Consider the following 20,045-nt stretch of genomic DNA (forward strand, 5'->3'; position numbering starts at 1 on the left):
ACAGATGTTTGGTAGATGTGTGCTTTAACTCACTGCCAGAGAGCATTCCCAGTATTAATAAGACATGACTCTCTCCTCCTCTCTTCCTGTCTCTTTATCTCCCACCCCTCGCCTCCTCGCTCTCTCTGTGCCCTTTTTCCTTTCTCTCTGTGTGTCGTGGTTTAAATAGTCTCAGACGACTTCATCCCACTAATGCTTTTATCAGTGTAAATGAAATCCAAACCGAGCAGTTTTCTATTCACTCAGCCTCCTTTTTTTTCTCCCCCTCTCTTTTTTTTTTTTGTCTGGCTCTTTTCCATGCTATCACCGGTTTTGTTTTGTAGCGCAGCCTTTCATCCATCTCATTAATTTTCCATCTCTCTCCATCATGTTTCAAACCCTATCATCATTCCAGTCGGCCCGTTCCGTAAGTTCACTTTCCATCTAATTCTTCTTTTTAAAAAAGGCATTTGTGTTATGCTAATTTATTTCATGCTCTTTCCTGTATGACATTCTTAATGGTTTTTTCATCAACAATCAATGCTTAATGGTGTAAATAAGTTCCTCCATTAGGCACTGAGTTGTTGACAACATGCCTGTTGCTGCAGCCAGGCATTAAGTAAGCCTCAGACACAGTGACTTAATGTACATCAGATTAAGGGCTCCTATCAAACCCACATCTGCTGTGTAGCGGGGAGTGTGTCATGGTACTGTGACACCATGTAAATCCCTCTCTCGTTTGCAGCTACAGTAGCTGCAAGATTTTTAATTACAACTCAGTGGTGGTCTTGGAAATTCACTTAGAAATAAGGGCATGGCACATTGTGATTATTAAAAGGGGAACTCCTGCCGGTTAGACACAGAGAAAAAGAAGATAAATAAAACATAAGGGTTGAAATCACAGCATTGAATGTTGAGATCATGACTAAGGTTGCAAGCGGTATATGATTTTCATGGTACAGAAAATATCACGATTTCACAATTATTGTTTTATCAATTAAAATGAGTCTTAGAGGAATGAAAACAGACGGTCTTTTTACCTTATTATAATTTCACAAAATGTTATGTCCTGGTAGAAATGAAACTCGAAAATATTAATATATATATTTAATAACACTGATATAGTAGAATTCCATAACTTAATACTTAAATGTACAGCGTGCCTTAAAAACGACATATAGCTGAAACCCTAATCCTGATTTTGAATCTCATATATGGGTCAAGTTCCAAAAACACTGGATCCTACATTTCCCATAATGCAACTCTAAAGGATTTCTTCATTTAACCCTCCATGACCATTAAATAAGTCTTTCTTTATTGTCCCCAGTAATTAAGACTAATTTTGGTGATATATTTGTAGATTCAAGTCAAACTCAAGTCAAAATAACCCTGATGACATCATTATATCTAGAGCTGATCTATACATGTCGGATAATATTATAAGCCGATATTGGCCTATCACAGATAAATGGGTGACGACATGTAAATCCCTCCCTAATTTGCAGCTAGCAGCTGCAAGATTTTTAATTACAACTCAGTGGTGGTCTTGGTGTTCACTTATAAATAAGGACATGGCACATAGTAATTATTTAAGAGGAAGTCCTGCTGGTTTGACACAGAGAAAAAGAAGATAAATAAAACATAAGGGTGGAAATCACAGCATTAACTGCTGAGATATCCTGATGAGGGTCTGAGCGGTATGTGATTTTCATTGTACTATAACATCATCATCCGAATTGGCTCTAAAAACCAGGTACTGGTCGGCCTCTAACTATGATATCATCAGAGTTATTTTCTCAGATTTGACAGGACTGCAGAAGAGAAAAAGATAGTGGAGTGCCCCTTTAAGTAATATAACTAGTATTAGTAGTATTAGTAGAAGTAGTAGTAGTAGTAGTAGTAGTAGCATCTCTTGTGTTGATTTTACTATTATAATGTTAAGATTTTCTTTCAGCCTTTGATATGTGTATTGTGAGATTAAAATACTTTACCTCTAGTTTGCACCGGCCAGTATGCAAAAAATAACAAAAATTACAAAGGAGAAAAACATCTTTTGCAATAAAAAAACTGGCAAAAATAATAACCATAACCATAACAATGCTGTATAACACCATCTGCTTATATACGAGTTAAATATAACACAAACGCATAATGAAAATCTGCCATGACAGTGACTCAGGCAAGCAAACAAATCCATATCATCCAGCAAAAAGTAGAGATCAGTCCACTCAGATAGAAATGCAGCAATAAATCAGATACATGTCTGTGCAGAGTGATTATCTTTCCCACTATGGGCTCCATTTTTGTCAATATCTATCCGAGTGGGAAAGATGCCCAAGGCCCCATACTCCATTAAAAGCATATTCCCTTTCCTGACAGTCTATAGAGTATGTCTTGTTTATACCGAGCTTCTTTACACCAGCTGCTAGACGTCTAACTACCAACTGGACTAACAGCAATTAAACGGATAAGTCACAAGTTTGAGACTAACACATCAGATTTGTTTAAAGTCATTATAACATCTCAAGAAAGAAAATTCACAAAAACATCATCAAAGCGCCCTGATGTTGATGTTGAAGTGTGAGACGTCTTCTGTGTTTGGGAACATGCTCGTAGTGAGAACATTACCACTCAACACAGATGACTCACATCTCTTGTGTATCCAGCCAAATATGTGTTGGTGTGTGTGCGTGTGTGTGCATATGTGCCGTGCAGAGATTTGTAGAGAGGATGAATCCAAGCTGAAGCAGCTTTTCATCCGACGGGAAGCGTGAGCCAATTAATCGGACGGGAGGTAGAAGGCGGTGGTCAGTGTAAATCTACAGAGGGTGTGGTGATGTGGCTAACGCAATGATCTGACCCGAGCTGGAAATTGGCAGCTCTGCTCAGACCCTTTTCCCAAAATAACTGAGTAAATGTCATCAGACCAGCGCTTATGGCACTGTGATGATTAGTCTTTTTTGCAGAGGAGAAAGAGGTGATGTGTCTCGTTAAAGATGAGAGGCCGGTGAGTGTCTAGTGATGGATCAAACGGCTCAGAAGGTTAAAGATACAACTCATAAATCTTGCTTTTAAAGAGCTGATGAGTGCTGTACCGGTACGGAAAGCTGAGTAGATTTACTCAAGAGCTGTGCTGTAGTACAATTTTGAGGTTATATACTTAACCAACAGCTTAGCTTGACCTTTTACAAAAAAGCAGCATTTAATTGGGGCTGTGTTGTCAGCAAGAGCGAGCAAGACCCACCAAACTTCTTGGAAGTTTTTATTTGGATAACTGTTGCAGCCCAAAGAGTTAAAAATATTTATTTCACAACATAAAATAAATATTTGTAAGGTTTGTTCAAAGCTAAGGACCCAAATACAGACACAGAGGCAGGCGGGCTGAAAAACAAAAGGCGAGCTTTAATAAGTAAAGCACGCCACAACTCAAAGGCAGGCAAGAAAACAGACAAAAAGGAGACTGGGGCTAAAAAAAATCAATAATCTAAAGTAAAATACAAAAACTAAACTCTAAAACTCTAAAACTAAAACCGTAAAGGCAAGTGGAACAAATAAACACAAGAAGACACAAGGAGCAAAACAGGACAGGGGAGCAGACGTGAAGACGCACCAGTGACACAGGGACTAAAACATGAACTGAAGAAAAAACAGGTGAAACAAATCAAGGCAATCAGAAAAAAGTAGGGAAAAAAACAAAGACAGGAAGTGTAAAACAGAACATGATACATGAGGATGAAACCTACAAAATAAAACAGGAAATAACTGAACTGAAAGCCCAAAACCACGACAAGATTAGTAGAAAATAAAAAAATAAATGAATACAGATTTCTGAACCGAAACTTCGTTTTCTCTTTTTTTTCCCTTCTTTTTCTCATTAAAGCAACATTATGTAGAAATTGGCATTTTTCTTCACTATTTGGAGCCCCCCACAGTGTCTGAGTGCAACAGCGCAAAGTGATAGGGCGGCAGAGTGGCTGAGACAGAGACACCATTCACGCTTTTACAAGACACTGTGCCACCAACATGATTTTGAAGCTGTTATTTGAAGGTGAAACAGTTACATAATGTTGCTTTAATCATCCCACGACCCCACAGATTCATTCATTCATTCAACTACTAGTCCTACTTATGTTAAAAGTGGCTCAACCTTGAGCAGCTGCAGCAGCAGAGCGCTGCTCACACATTGATGCGGCAGTATCAACACTCTAATAGTGTCATATTCTGTATAATGAGTGTGAAAAGTACCCAGCAGTCACACTTGAGTAAAAGTAAAAGATATCATGTTTAAATATAACATGTGAAACAAGTGAAGATCACCCATACAAATAGCAATTGAGTAAAAGTCTTAACGTATCTGATATTAAATGGACTTAAGCATCTTAAAGTAAGACTTAAAGTACAATTAATGTGAAACCATACATATATTTACATGTATGTATTTACTGTTTACTTTGGGTCGACCGATTATCAGATACAATATTCAGCACTTTTCTGATGATCAGATCACCAGAGTAACCGCTACCTGCCCCTAGCTGTAGTGGCCGTTAGCTCAGTTAGCCGTGTAGCTAGCGGTCCACACTGGGAGGTCGGGGACCAGATGTGTGTCAGTGTTTACACAAGAGCTTTAGCTAGCTGGTTAGCATGCTAACGTCTCTGCAACACTATAAATAAATGTCATGAGATCAAATCTGTTATTTCTTCACATTCTGTTGATGATTTTAATTAATTTCTGAATGTTTATATCTTAATTCTTACATATCGGCCAATTCTTACATAACTGTAACTGTAACATGATAATAATATGCTTGTAAGTAGGATTTTGAATGCGTACTACTACATTTACTCAAGTAAAATGAATATTTCCAGTGCTAAAATACCAGGTGTTGATTGCTCAGTGGAAACAGGATTCAAAAAGCAGGAGTTTCACACATTTCCATGCAGTAATTAGGCTTTTAACGAATGGTCTTGCTCCTTTCCCTCTTCTAGTACCACCCCAGATTGCCACGAAGCCCCGAGACCAGATTGCCACACAGGGGAGGAGCGTCACCTTCCAGTGCGGCACCACAGGAAATCCTCCACCTGCCATCTTCTGGCAGAAAGAGGGCAGCCAGGTAAGAGGCTGGAGCAGAGAACAAGAGCTCCTCTCATGCAGAACATTGCAGCAGCAGTACAGTACAATCCTGTTTGCAAATGAGTGGATGAGTAAATATGAATAAATTTGCCTTCTAACAAGCCTCAGGTTGATAATTATGTGTGCTCGGGGATTTTTCCAAACCTTACTCATACTGTATTGTTTATCGTACATCAACAAACAGAGTTTCACACCTCCTTTGTTCTAAAGGCGAGAAAGGCTCACCGCGACACGAACTGGTTTTGTCTGATTTAATCGTACTTTTTCTGACACTTTTTTTTTTTCTCCTTCTTTTGGGTTGCCCACACTCTTCGAGACACATTTTTCCGAGCGGAATGGGCGAGAGGCGAACAGGAGAGTGCAGCCCATTTGCATTTGGCTCAGAGATATGAGTAGAGACAAAGTGTTGGAAGGCTTTGCGGTACTGCGTTGGCGGGAAATGTTTCTCCTGCTTTGCGACCGCTGTGCAAGAGAGTAGTGACGGGGAGGAGGGGGATGAAGAAGAAGAAGTCGGGGAGACGGAGGTAGAGGTGGCAGGAAGTACACCAGGTGTGGAAACTGCTTCTTCAGGGCAGATCTGCAGACAAACACTGTCCTCCTTCCAAACTATAAATACCCTGTTGCTCAACAGAGGCCGGGATCACTGAGTCGGAGGAGCAGCTTCAGATGTTTTTGGAAGCTTGTCGGAGAGCAAACGGGAAGTTCAGCTACAGATTTTGTGAATAAGCTTCAGTTGGCAGGATGGTTGAGGCTGTTTGTGGAGCTTTTTTGCTGTATTTGGGGGATTATGTGTAGCCTTATAACCTTGGTCCCTCCAAAGTCTAAGCCTCTTACAGGAATGAAATGGATGGCTGAATGGATTGATGTGCATCCCTTCCCCCTTGTTCACATCCATGTAACTTACAGAAAAACAGAATGGGACGGCAATAAAACGTCTGTCAGTGGGCGACATCCCAAAAACACCAAAACAACCCGTCTCCTCCAGTTTTCAGCTCTGCTTCAGCTAAAGCTGTTAGTGGCCATGTCGGTCTTTTGGATGAATCGGCACAACATTTTTGTTAAGATGACAACGGTGCTGAAGTGATGATGATGACGACAGCTTAAAATGTTGGTGATGCCTGAGTTTTCCTTTAGCCCCGCTCACAAGTGCCGGATGGATTGCCATGACGCTGTTCAGACCTACTTTTAATAATACATTTAGTTATTTACTTTTAAGAGTAGACACTTAATGACATTAACTCTGGGCTTACAACAGATCGCAAGTGCTACGTTGCTCTCAGGCAATGATGCATGAAACTAAAATCTCTATCAACCCATGCTGATTGGGCTTTGTACAAGGTCCAATAGACAAAAGTAGGTCTTAGGTAAGACACCAGTATAAGACTACAAAAGCTGCAGATGGTGAGCGTTACATAAGCGAGAGATGAGGGCAAAACGGTTGATTCAATCTGCAGGACATGTTGTTTTTCATCTGCGCCAGCGGTGATTCTTATTGAGAAAAAGTGTTTTCTCTGCCTCGTCTGATCTTGCATTCTTCTCGTTCTTTGTTTTGTTGTTGTGCTTTGTTAAGCGTCCTTTAGTATTCATAAAAGCACTATATAAGTCCAAAGTATTATTATTATTGCTATTATTCAAAAGGCGTTGTTCTGTTTTCAGGAATTGATTAGATAATTGGGTGCTACACGAAGCATGCTGGTGTTAGGATTTAATTCAGCTCAGTACAGCTGTACCTAGCTGCTAGCATGGCTGTAGACTCTTGTTGTGTGGCTGCGTTTAGAAGCTGATGAGATGACGCTATGACTAAGGTATTTCAGTCATCACGATTTCTGAGTTGAACATGATGAAGTCACGAAATAGTAATGCTTAGTTAATCTGGATTACACCTCTTGTAATTCAGCAGACTGTGCACTTCTGTGACTGTCCTTTTAACTGCAGACTTATCAATGAATAAGACATGAATATCATTAATAACTCAGAAAACATGGTGATTTAAATATTGTAAGTGTTTGCATTAATTAACATATTGTTTTATTGCATTAATGTTGCATTAATTTGTGCATGGTAATTGATCTTCCCTGAGCATAAAGTGTGATGTATCAGTAGTCTTATGTGTATTTTGTGTCGGTCTGTGTGTTCAGATGTTGTTGTTCCCGGGCCAGCCGCCATCCCAGTCTGGCCGTTACTCCGTCTCCATGAGCGGAGAGCTGGCCATCACCGACGTCCACTCTGAGGACTCTGGTTTCTACATCTGCCAGGCCATCAGTGTAGCGGGAAGCGTGCTGACCAAGGCGCTGCTGGAGGTGGAGGGAGGTGAGTCCACACAGCCAGGGTTTATTCTTTATTCTGTGCTATCAGCTAACGAGGAGAAAACATATTAATTACTAAGTAGGTGCATAACAACAGGGCTCATAAAAGACAAAGAAAGAACACAGTTGTGGACCTCATGCTGGATGAGGGATTGATTTCAGGCTTAATGTTCTTCCTCGGGCAGCTTGTAAGCACCAGATTTAAGCAATTTTTCTGCCCTTTATGCAGCTTATTATTTTCTGTCTACTAAGCATCTAAACTATTTACACCCTTTGCTCCTTAAACAGCTGGAAACTTTCTAATCTTATTTTCTGCAGCTTCCAAAATATTGTTCTCTCCGCTGTTCAGCCCATAATAACATATTCTGTTTCCTCTCTCCTCAAACTGGTAGGTCCTTCAGGTCGTGTCCCGCCGATAATTCGCCAAGGCCCGGCCAATCAGACGGTATCTCGGGGTGCGACGACGCAGCTGCACTGCCGTGTAATCGGAGGGCCCTCAGTCAGGATTTCATGGGAGAAGGATGGCGAGAGACTTCAGGGAAATAAACCTCGAACGACCTTGATGGAGAATGGCACTTTGCAAATCGCAGATATAACGGTGCGTGTGTTTGTGTGCGTGTGCATTGAGTGAGTGTCATTTATCGGAAAGGACATTAAAAGGATGAGTTCTGAGAGGCGCTTGCTCTCAAACGGCTGTGTGACTGATGGAAATGACTAAAATAAATTTAAAAAACCTGCACAGAGGACTGTAAACATTCCTGTCTGAACTCTGACCTTCTGTCACTCTCTCTGCAGCCCACATCATTTCTCCCTTTTCCATTATACATTTGGTTTGTAAAATGAAGGTGAGGCTGAGTTTCAAAGAGCAATCTCTCGAAGGCAGCGCGTATCTCAGCAGCACAATTATGTGCTCATGCGGTGTGTAATTGTAATGTTAATGAAGCCGCTTGTTTGTAAATGCTAATGTGTTCGGCTTTGATGGAGGAGCAGTCAGTGGGCCCTTTGTGCTATAACCCCACCTGGAGGTCAGCGAGAGCACGGAGCATCATTTTTCGTTAATTGACTGGCGATAGATGATTAATCATCTAACCGGCATTTTAATTAAACCTCCTGCCCGGACTGCGCTTATTCACCTCCTCTCTCGTCCTGTTTCTGCCGCCGTGCTTGCTGCTCAGCAAACTTGGAGCATTAAGTTTTGGTCCAGTGCACCACTGAGGCGAGGGAAATCTGCCATGCCAATGTGCTCAATGGAACAGAAGAGATGCATTAGTGTGGCATCAAGGGGGATGACAAGGGAAACAAGAAAGAGGGGAAATGGAGATGACGAGTCAGGGACTAAAAATATTTACCCTGCTGATGCCCCCAACCCGCCATCAATATTTCAGCAGCAGTTGGATTCATCTAAAGAAGTTCACCTGCACCACACGCTGCGCTGTCTGTCTGTCAGCCAGAGGTCAACACTGCGGTGGATGATCTCATATGGTCTGATGATGGTTCCAGCAGACTGGCTCTCAGCCAGGACTGGCCTGGAGTGGCAGTGAAGCGTGCATTTACAGTTTATAATGTAAACAGGAGGGCAGGTACAGTAGAGTGTGGCGTGGTGCCTCCTGGTTTGTAGCGGTGAAGCTTTCAGAGGCCAAGATGACGAATGCTGAGTGAATATGTCACAGTTTAGGCACGCGTGGGTTACTTTTGAATATAAGGAAACCAGACAGCAGCAGTCGAAGAAGTATCCGTTACGTATGTTTATTTTAACGATGGATCTAATGTGTGTGTGTTAAGTGAGACAAACAAACCCACGGAGATTCATGCAGTTGGAGATTCATGCAGTTCCTCTCAGCGCTACGAAGCTTTACATGCACGCAATACTCCAGTTTTTGCGCTATGGAGGAATTTACTTGCTCCCTCGTTGTCACCCTTACATTACATTTACGCATATCCAAAAACCTGTTGATATGCAAGTCTTTCGTAATGTTTAGAAGTAGGAGTGTTTCTCCTTTCCGACCAGAAAAGTGGGCTTTTATTGTTTGCTTGCATCTTCGCCTCAGCTTAGCTAACTGTTTGCTGGTTTGTTTACAATGCACAGAGCTGAACTGGCAAGAGGCTGTGTGTCGCAAACTGCCGTAAAAAACCCAAATAATAGTGGAAAATAAGTGTGCGTGTAAAAGTGGCCATTGTAAGCATCATGGCTGGTGAACATAGTGGAGCATTTAGCAGCTAAAGAGCCAGATTATTTCCCTCAGGAGTTGGTGGAGACCAAAACAGAGCTAATGTCAAAGTGCATTTTGGACATAAATTCATCAGGTGGCCTAAAACATGACTTCAAATCAGAGATAATGTTAAAATGAGAGAGAAACAACAAACAGGAGCAGGAAGGATATGATAAACAAAACAACAGACATGTCTCTCTGACACTAGTTAATGTTAATACCTCTTGTTATTTGTTCAATTTGTTTGGTGCGAATAAACAATGAGCTAATTTACCAAGCCGGGTTTTTAACTGACGAGTTTGAAGAGATTAAAATTCTGGTTTGACAAGTGGAGTTACGTTTTAAGTGAGGTTGGAGGGTCACTTGCCTATTATAAATAAGCCTTATAAATAAAAAAGGAGGGGATGTCAGTCCTCGCTCTGGTATAACTCACAGTGGTGACTACTGAAACATCACCAGCAGCGATAAAGCTGAGTGCGGCATGGTAACCTGTGTCGAGTGATTTCAATGAAATGTCACCATCGTCTATGACTGACATTATATTTGATATTTGAGTTGCCATATGTTCATTACTTCCAAATAGTCTCCTCAAGTTTGATGGAAAGACGTTTGTGAGTACTTTGGTCCTGATTACAGAGAAAAGAGAGACTCAGTTGCCTCACTAGCATAATTGCAGGCGGAACATAAAGAGTCTGCTAGTCGGCGCACAGCGGGTCAACTGAACAATCAAAAAGGTGAGCACGGTACTTTATATAAAAATTAAAGTGTCCAATAATGAATTACTGAAGAAAAGATAATTACTTGGGTTTGAATGGAGCGGTGCTTTCAAGGACATCCTTATTTTCTCCATAATTACTGTAGTTCTAACTTACATGCTGAAAACCTGAAAACCAATTTATGGACTCGAAAATGAAGCATTTCCTACTTTACTTTCAGTATATGAACTTAAAATGTTACATTTGTTATATATACTGTATATAGTATATTTAGCTACTTTCTGTCCACCTAATATGGAAGTAACTGCACATTATAAGCACGGGTAGCTCAGTAACTGCACATCCCTCCACCGTCAGACTGACTGAGCATATAATAAGTAAAAACTGGATTTTCTTGATCTAAACGTTCTTCCAGTCATCCAAACGGATCCAAACCATCCGTCAAAAAGTAAAAACCGCTCGCAGCGTTTGTTCTCTTTGCTTTTTCCTTTTTTTTTTTTTCGGGGTCTCAAATGTTGACTGCTGTTTAACAGGACACGGACTCGGGGATGTACACGTGCGTGGTAACCAGCCCCACAGGGGAGTCGAGCTGGAGTGGGATGTTGACTGTCAGAGGTACTCACAGCACTCACACTCTGTCTCTCTGTTACACTTCACACCCCGTCACTCTCACACTACACCTCCACGCTCAAGAAACTACACACTCTGCCAGTGTTCTCTATAAGAGCACAGGCTGTAGCTGTAAAAAAGACAAATTTTCAAGTCGGTTTGGTACAAAACTTTGATCAGGATCAGTGTCACTGTCTTGTCGTAATCGTCCTGCTTTTCTGTTTACGTAACAGAAGACGGACTCTCTTCAGTATCGAGAGTTTCGGAGTTCATTCAGCTTCCGGGGCCTCCGCAGAAGCCCGTAGTGACGGAGGTGACCAAAAGCACCGTCACCCTCACCTGGCAGTCCAACCCTCACGAGGGCGGGGCCGCTGTCACCTCCTACATCATCGAGGCCTTCAGGTGAGCAGCGACACGAGTCTACATAAGTCACATTTCCACAGCAGGAAACCGAACCTTTGGAGGAGCTCAGGGACCGGGGTCTATGTTAAGTTCTGGGGACATTATGTTAACCCTCCCAAAAAGTCCCTGATTGAGGGATACTACTTTCTTAATTCACAGCATTTTACTTCAGCTACCATTTTTGAGAATCTGCAGCCTGATTTGCCTCATTCTCACGTCTTTAGACCTTGAAAATGCAGATATAAGTGGCAGAAGGAACCTTTTAGATCCCCGAAAGTGTTTCCTCCGACTAAAACCAACACCAGTTTGATTCATATTCCTAGGAAAATTAATAAATAGGGAGAACACTTCATTTTTTGTGATGTGTATGAGTTTGTAGATACATTATGGGTGAAAAACAGCATTTTATTCTGACCAGCACTGTGAGCTGAGTATTATTAAATGCTGACATTTCTCTGATGTCGTATTCAGGTTACAACAAAACATCGCCTATTTAATGTCAGCACCGGAGTCAGAAAACGTTTATTTTTTGTCACATGGCAATGGAAATCTGTCTTTGACATGGCCTGCAAGTCAAAACACTCAGTACACGTCAGGTAAAAATATACAATTATGAAGTGGCAAAGTGCAGATGGAGTATGTACACAGCACCTCTCCTAACACTGTCACAAAGTGCTGCTTTAGTGAAAGCCATGACGTTATAAACAAAAACAAACAGAGCAAAAGAAGCAAAACAAAGTACGTTTAAATAATATGGCTGGCAACTTATTTATTTTTCATTATTGTTTGGTTTATAAAATGTAAAAAAACATGAAAAATGTTCATCAAAGAGTCCAAATAGCCAACGTCAAACTGCTTCTTCCTTTCAACCAACAGCCCAAAACCCAAATAATCTTTATTTACTAACATAAATGACAAAGAAAAGCAGCAACTCCACCATTTAAGAAGCTGGATCCAACAAAATGTTTGTGAAATGTCTGAAACGCTCAATTTATTAACAAAATTATCAGCAATTCATTTTCGTTTGATCGACTAATCAATTTATTGACTGATGCAGCTCTTTCAGGTGAAAACATCGGATAGCACGAGCACTGATAAAGATCACAGGATAAGATAAACAAAATGCTAAAAGTAGAAAGAAGAAAGGTAGATTTTTCAGAAGAGATCCTCAGGCAGGATGTTTCAAATCCGCTGAGGACCTCATGTTATGTGGGGTGAAGAGATCCGAGGCCGAGAAGGTCTTTGTTAGTTACATAACAAAAAGGTTTTAGAAAAGTTCATACCTCCTGGCTTACATCCAAGCCGTGCAGCTGTGTAGGCTATTTTGGCTGACGCTGGAATATAATGACTTCCACGTCTTTAAAGTTCGAGGAGAGACGGATCAGTTTTACAACAGAAGCCAAAAATCTCCCGATTTTTAGTCCTAAATACGCATCAAGCATGTGATGAAGTCAAACAACCTTTTTCACAGCTACCAGTTTATTAAATTGTGTTAAATTGGTGGAATGCTCCTTTAACACTTGACATTTCCAGTCAGGACACTTGTTTGACTGGTTGTTTTGCTAGTTTGCTCGTCTCGGTTGCATAAATCATGAGTATTATTAACCATGCACTGTTACTTGACTTGACCTGAGTTTACTTTCTGAAGTGTCTCGAGTTGACTGAGTTACACTTTCCACCCCTGACTCAGGTCTCACTATCTTAAAAGGATTTGTCTTAACTGTATCCACCCTCTCTCTGTCGCTCTTTTATTCTCCTCATATTCTGACTCTACCCAGATAATGAAGTCTTCTTCATTTAGACTCATTAGAGTTGGGAAATGACTAATCTCAGCCCGAGGGGGGAGACGGTCCCGTTAAGTGACGTCCTGAAGTGAAACCGTGACACTCACTGCGTCAGTATTTAGCCGTAGCATCCCGAGGAGAGCCAAAGCAGCTCTTAACAACCAACCAGAGGCTTTAGAGGGACAGACAGTGAGTGAAAGAGGAGACAATTACTGCAGTGGTCAGCTCGCCAGCTCTGTCCTATCCTGGGGCAAAGAAAGCCCAGTTGGAGAGATCAGTCATTACAGAAGCAGTAGAAACACACAAGTCCAGTTATCGCTGTGTGGAGAGGAGAGCTCGGTGTGGCAGGCTCGCACGCAGAGCCGGTGATGGAGATTCACTCACTGTTGCACGCTCAGCCACCATCCAATTGTTTGGAAGTGTTTGTTTTCAGGCACCTGCAGGAACAAAGGAAGACGTACAAACTAATGTTTCTCTCTCATAGCGCTCCGTGTAGCTTGTGCATCTTGTGAACAGCCAAGCATCAATTATACGTCCGATTTAAAAGATGAAAATCTTGATGGATGCGTGTAAAAGCTGTAGTTCCCACTTTGAAACCCATTTACAGGCCTAGCATCTCAGCGAAGCTGGATGACTCAGTTTAAATGGCAAAACTGTTTCTCGGGAGAACATTTGGTGAGAAAGGTGGAAAAGGAGAAACCGCAGATGACAGAAAAACACCGTGCCCTGCTCGTTGTAATTACCTTGCCATTTTCTCCTCCACGGAGTTGAGGAAAATGTTAAATTGTGCTCACGCTGTTTGATAGTCCCTGTTCACGCACTGCATCGGGCCGTTGTGTCCTCGCCGGGCTCGTTCAGAAGCCGCCGTTATAACCTGCTGCAATAAAAAAGAGGAATAAAACTCGTCATTGTTGTGTCCGCAAGCTGAGAACAGGGACGTGATTTAAGATGCACAGAACCTGAAGGCCTCAAGAAGCAGCTGAGAGAGTCATTTGTTTATTCAATTACTGGTGTTAAAGAAAAAAGGATATGAAGCCACAGCTAGGAGATGGTTAGCTTAGCATAACATAAGACTGGGAAATCCACACGTTTTCATTTTTGCTCTGTAATTTTTAATAAGTGAGCTTTTGAGATGTCTGTAGGTGGGTGTTGTTTTCTTTGGACTGATTCTCAGCAAGACAGCAAGAAAAAAGTGTATTTCCAATTATGTCAAACCGTTTCTTCAAAATCCAAACCCCATGCTGGAACCATAAGTTGATTGACTGGACGGTTAATTGACAGTAAATCAATCAAGCAGTTGTATAAGTCGAATTATTCTTTAAGTCATTTATCGAGATTAATATTTATTTCTGTTTCCAGCTTTTTAAATGTGGCGATAGGATGTTTTTCTGTTTTTCATGTCATTTAAACTGACATGAAGATTGAGTATCTCTTGGTTCACTGTCATCTTGAGCTCTGGGAAATTGTGATGGACATTTTTACCATTTTCCTTGACAGGTTATCAGTTAATTGAAAAAATAACTGACAGGTCAACCGTCAAGACTCGACATGAAAAAAGGAAAGTTGTACTGGCACAAGACAAACAATCATATTTATTGGCATAAATCAAAACAAGAAAAAATTAACCGCGGCTTTAAAATGGTCAGAGTGGATGAGTGAATGCGTGGTGCAAAATAAAGAAAAAATGCAACTAAACGAAACCAAACAAAAATAAACCATGTGTGGAAGAGCCGGCGATGAAATAAAACAGAGGAGCGGGATGGCTGATCTTAAATACCCTCCGGACGGACTGGTCGACTGCACTAATCAAAACTCTGCCTGCCAGGAAACAAACAGCAGCTCGGGGCAAGATACAACGCAACTGGCACTGGCAAAACCAGAGGGCCATCACATGAACTAATAATGAAAATAATCTGCTGTTGACAACTGAACAAGTATGAAATTTGGTTGCGGCCCATAATATGTTGAACAGCAGTCAGCAGCTGTGCAGGGAAGGTTAGGAGACACAAATGGATTCACGTACAGCTGCAAAGCCTCTGTTAATTGATCCAAATGAGTTGAGAATGTGTATTTATGCGTGTTAAACAGGCAGAAAGTGGGCAAAATGACTCTGAAGTATATTATTAATATGACTGCTGAGGAAGAGACACTTAGCTACTGAAAGGTTGATGTAACACGGAGCCTTGACAGCATATCCACGGAATAATGTCAGTAAATATGAGTAAAATACAGACTGTGCTCATCACGAGGTCCCCTGAGATATCTCTTTCTAACATCTCTCTTTCTGCCATTTTCACTCCCTCCGACGAGTTGCGATCGAACCTATTACCTCTTTATCTGAAGATAACGTGATAATGAAGCCGTTCTCTCAAGATTACGGGAGTTCATGTTAAATGTTCACACAGAGGGCAGCACATTAACACTACCTGCTAACTGATCAATAACATGAGACCTTTTAAAGGCAGCAAGCTTCCTCCTGATAAAGATGCAGCCCTTCAAGTGTGACACTGTCATCTCTCTCATGGTGTTGTTGTATTTTAATTGATATTTTGAGATAATGCAATATTCCTCCCCCCCCTCAGCCAATCAGTGGGCAGCACCTGGCAAACGGTGGCGGACCAGGTCAGGCAGGAGAGGCACACAGTCATCGGACTCTTCCCCAACACTGTTTATCTGTTCATCGTCCGGGCAGTCAACTCTTACGGCCTCAGTGACCCCAGCCCGATCTCGGAGCCTGTCAGGACGCAGGGTGAGTTACATAAGCAAGACGAACTGCTTGCTTGCGTAACATGAGTCCTGCTGTATAATCTTGATTTCAGTTTTTATTTTTAAAGCAGGAAATTAGAGATATTGAATGTAAGGCTGGCAACCGAGATAATGTGCCACATGGATTGGAAAAAAGTTGCTTTTCATGTGCAGTCTCAAACTAATTGCTTTCTCAGTGTGCAATCAGCCTTGAGCAATGTTGAATTTCATCAAAAAGCTTCTCTTTTTTTAAGCTGTATAAGTGCGATTCAGCTGTTTTCTTTGGCCCGGACTGAACATGGCTTTGTTGTTTCAGATGGGAGTCCTACAGAACAAGGTGTGGACCACAGACAGGTGCAGAGGGAGTTAGGAGAGGTGTCTGTGTACCTGCAGAAGCCTGCGGTTCTGTCTCCGAACAGTGCCAGGATTTCTTGGACCGTGAGTTGAACACTTGACTGATGTGAAAGTCTACTTTTCAAAGTCGGCTCGCAGAGTGCGGAGGACACGCTAATCTCTCTGAACATTAACTTCAAACCCTCCTCCGAACGTTACGTGACACAAACAGATTAACTTGAGGTTCAAACACAGCTGGTTCTGCTCTTGATTACTGATGTAAATGTTTTATTGATCCTTTTTCTCTTTGTCTTGCCAACTTTCTCCAGGTTGCCCTTCAGTCTCGCTACGTTCAGGGCTATCGTATATTTTACCGGACTATTGGCAACTCCTGGTTGGTCCAGGACGTGGAGGCCACGTCTGACCACAGCATCATCTTAGTAGATCTGCACAGCAATACAGAGTATGAGGTCAAGATACGGCCTTACTTCAATGAGTTACAGGGACACGACAGCCTCATGGTTCTGCTGCGTACGCCTGAGGAGGGTGAGAAATCAATGCTTATCAATAATTTTTCTACAGAACTGCAGTTATCTTTTTTTTTTTTTAAATTATTGTCCCTAAAGGAATAGTACAGAAATTACTCATTCAATTTTTGATGTAGAATTGGATGAGATCAGTTCATATTTGTGCTTTGAATGTGAAGCTGAAGCCAGCAGCCCGTTAGCTTAGCTTAGCGAGTGTCACGAAATGTTATTGAATACCTCCAAACAATCCAAACGGAGGGGCTCTAATGTCAGTGTTGTCATCATTTAAGGGTGCAATATGGAAGAATTGACAAACTGTCGAATTCATACTCAAGCTAGCTGTAGCTGCTGTTACCTAGTTAGCTCAGTTAGCCTTGCAGCTAAAACCAGGGTCAAAGACCGGCCCACCAGCCCCTCCAAATATCACTAACATGTTCTTGGCCGGGTGCAGTGACTTCTGGGAGTTGTCCCTCCATTTGCCAGTGACGAGTCCTGGAAAAGTAATCTGGCCAATAACCTCCAACGCACTGGGTTTAATGCAGATTTGACAAACAAGATGTTAAATAGTGAGCTTTAGAGGTGTTGGTAGGCGGACTTTGTGACCAGCCGAGCTAAGCTAACTGGCTCCTGGTGGATATGGGAGAGATATTGTATCAATCTTCCCATCGAACTCTCTTCAACTTTTGTCCCCATCACTTTAGTTGTGAAAAATGTTCTGACAATTTTTCTTTGCTAAGAAATGCTAACTTATAAATTAAACTAACATGCACTGGCGCTTTCTTCGGTTGTGATGACATCATTGATCGATTGATATGGTGTTGAAGTTGTGGATGTGATGCAAATGGATGACTGTTGAACATTATTGTGCTGTTCTGACGTGTAATTCGTCCCTCACCATTGAAGATCGTCTGTTCATCTGAGCCTGTTTGTCCTCACCACTTTTCATCACAAAAGCGACGACCTTGATTACAGCTCTCTTGATTTGGAATAACACTTTCAACCCTGGCAAGTTGAATTGATAGCAGTTTGGAGAAAACTACCTTGAAAAACACATAAAAGAGAAGAACAAAATAATTTCAAGTAGAGTTAAAGAGACTCTTCATCCCCAAATTAAGACCACTCTTACCTGTAGTGCTGTTTAGTCATCGATCTGCTCAGGGCCAAATAAACACTAGAAAAACTCAACAGCTGTGACCAGTTTTATGTAGAAACTATCTTCTTCCTCAGGAACTACACCCGACAACCGAAGTGTGCATCTACTCATGAATGAAAGGCTAGCTTACTCAGCTAACTAAGCTAGCTAACGTCACAGCTTAGCAGAGGAGGAGGACACTGTTAATGTTTACATGGAGAGAAGGCAGACAAGAGATATGACCCTTTACATTAAAGTCAATAAAAACAATTCAAAAATGTATTTATTTCAGCGTAAAGCAGGTCAGCTGAACATGCAAATATGCTGCATTTGTTGCCAATAACACTTCCAATAATAAATAAATAAAGAATATTTAATTGGATTTAAATTCAGGGCATTCCTCCTCTCCTGAAAGATGCTATCAAATTAAATAGTTGTTTAAAAGGAACCTTTTCGGACTTAATTAGGAACACTATCTGGTAGTGACAGACCTGTAAAGCAGAGCTTCATTATAACACTGATATCAGTGACTAATAATAATAGAAATATAATTATCCTTCTTATCTCTGTCTCCAGTTTTGAGTGAACCCCCACAGGCTGTATCGGTGGTTCAGCTCAGCAACAGCTCCAGTATCAGAGTGTCCTGGGAGCCGCCGCCTCACAATATTCAGAGCGGCATCATCCTGGAGTACAAGGTGAGAAGACAGCTCTATCAGCGTGCGACTACACCGTACCCCCCGAGACAACACCTGTCTCACTCTCTGATGTTTAATTCTGCTTTTAATACCGTCAATTAGTGACTCAGCTGTCGACTGCGACGTGGAACAAATTGTTCTTGTGATCCCTGATGTTTTTATTTTCGTGCAGTCATTACTCAGTGTTTTCCAAATTGGTAGTTTAGATTCACATGAAAAACACTGATTTTAATTAACAATTAGTTATTACTCATTGCCTCATATCTGCTGGCAGTACATGCTCTGCTGCCGCCGCCGAGAGAGACTCGATTTTGTCATCAGATTGCGAATGCTGACTGTACCCGTCATCTGTTTGCTCGGTGAAAAAACACTGAGTTCTGATTATCTGTCTCTGAGCATGAGCACAACACTGATTACTAATCGTCAGGCTGCTATTCCAGGAAGAAAAGGACACTGAAGGGGAACAGACAGTGCTATTGTTTTTGATTTATTCTCCCCATCTGTGTCTGCATGTGGAAAGTTATGAGAAAGCGGCGCAAGTCTGATCATGACATATCAGATCCTCTTCAGCCGAAGGCGCGGATCACACCTAATCCCCTTAAACATTCAATTTGTCGAAAAACGGCACACAGTGTCCTATAAAAGCCTCCCATGAATTAAAATCTTAAAAAGTAAATGTTGGATCAGTTTTACGGCATACGCTTTCATCAGGATAACGTCATTAATAAGACATTAGTTCATTGTACATTATGCAGATTATACCAGAGGCAGAAGGCCACTAAGACCATTTACTAAAGTGCTCGAGGCAAAATGAAATACTTTTTTCTCCTCTACATTATTTACAGATTTGCTCATTTTATAAAATGTGATGAATTGTCGTGGATTAAATCACCCAGCTGTAAATAGAGCACGTGAAATTAGCTCCACCTCGACCAGCTGCGGCATTAAAACCAACATCACAAATATTCTGCACGAGTGCTTTTATTTAGAAACTTTAATTACATGTTCCTGTTAATTGTATACGTTTAAACCAAGACTCCTGAGAAATAACACATTCCTCATTTCACAAATGGAAAGTTTCGTTAATAGGCAGTTAATTTCACCGTTGCTCGGTTTTATTGACAGCCGTACGTGGTCTGGTACGACCAGCGGCTTCTGTGGCTAATGTCAGCAGACTGTTGATAGAAGTGTGATGTGGACACTTGAAGCCTCCAGTGCGCAAACTCTGAGAAAAATGAGTTTATAACACACTTCATACTGTCTTACTTTGTTTATATTTGACGGACCCTGCCACCTGTTTGTTCTGGGGACCTTATTTTCCACTGATAACAGCTTGACTAAAAATAGATATTTCTAACTTTGTATTACTTCATTAATATTGTAAATATTAAATACTCTCAAAAACGACATAGTGCCCCTTTAATACACGTCTCAACGGGATCTTTGACAGATCTGTATATGTCTTGACTGCAGTTA

The 20,045-nt window shown here is 41.4% G+C and overlaps 1 protein-coding gene across 4 annotated transcripts in view; it reads left to right on the forward strand.

The window, feature by feature from the left end:
- The window catches only part of LOC311255651 (roundabout homolog 2), a 57,306-nt gene that overhangs the window by 26,421 nt on the left and 10,840 nt on the right, over positions 1-20,045 (forward strand). For 3 of the 4 annotated variants that reach the window (XM_084350289.1, XM_084350291.1, XM_084350292.1), the window contains exons 7-15: positions 4,966-5,090; positions 7,249-7,420; positions 7,809-8,014; positions 10,876-10,957; positions 11,185-11,353; positions 15,720-15,886; positions 16,199-16,320; positions 16,545-16,761; positions 18,451-18,569. In XM_084350289.1, the coding sequence (XP_084206415.1) occupies positions 4,966-5,090; positions 7,249-7,420; positions 7,809-8,014; positions 10,876-10,957; positions 11,185-11,353; positions 15,720-15,886; positions 16,199-16,320; positions 16,545-16,761; positions 18,451-18,569 (1,379 nt within the window). Of the gene's footprint in view, positions 1-394; positions 407-4,965; positions 5,091-7,248; positions 7,421-7,808; positions 8,015-10,875; positions 10,958-11,184; positions 11,354-15,719; positions 15,887-16,198; positions 16,321-16,544; positions 16,762-18,450; positions 18,570-20,045 lie in introns of all 4 variants that reach the window. The other variant, XM_084350290.1, reaches the window with a different exon arrangement.

This window comes from Pagrus pagrus (assembly GCF_965226575.1).
Source record: "Pagrus pagrus genome assembly, chromosome: 4".
In the NCBI taxonomy this organism is placed as follows: Eukaryota; Metazoa; Chordata; class Actinopteri; order Spariformes; family Sparidae; genus Pagrus; species Pagrus pagrus.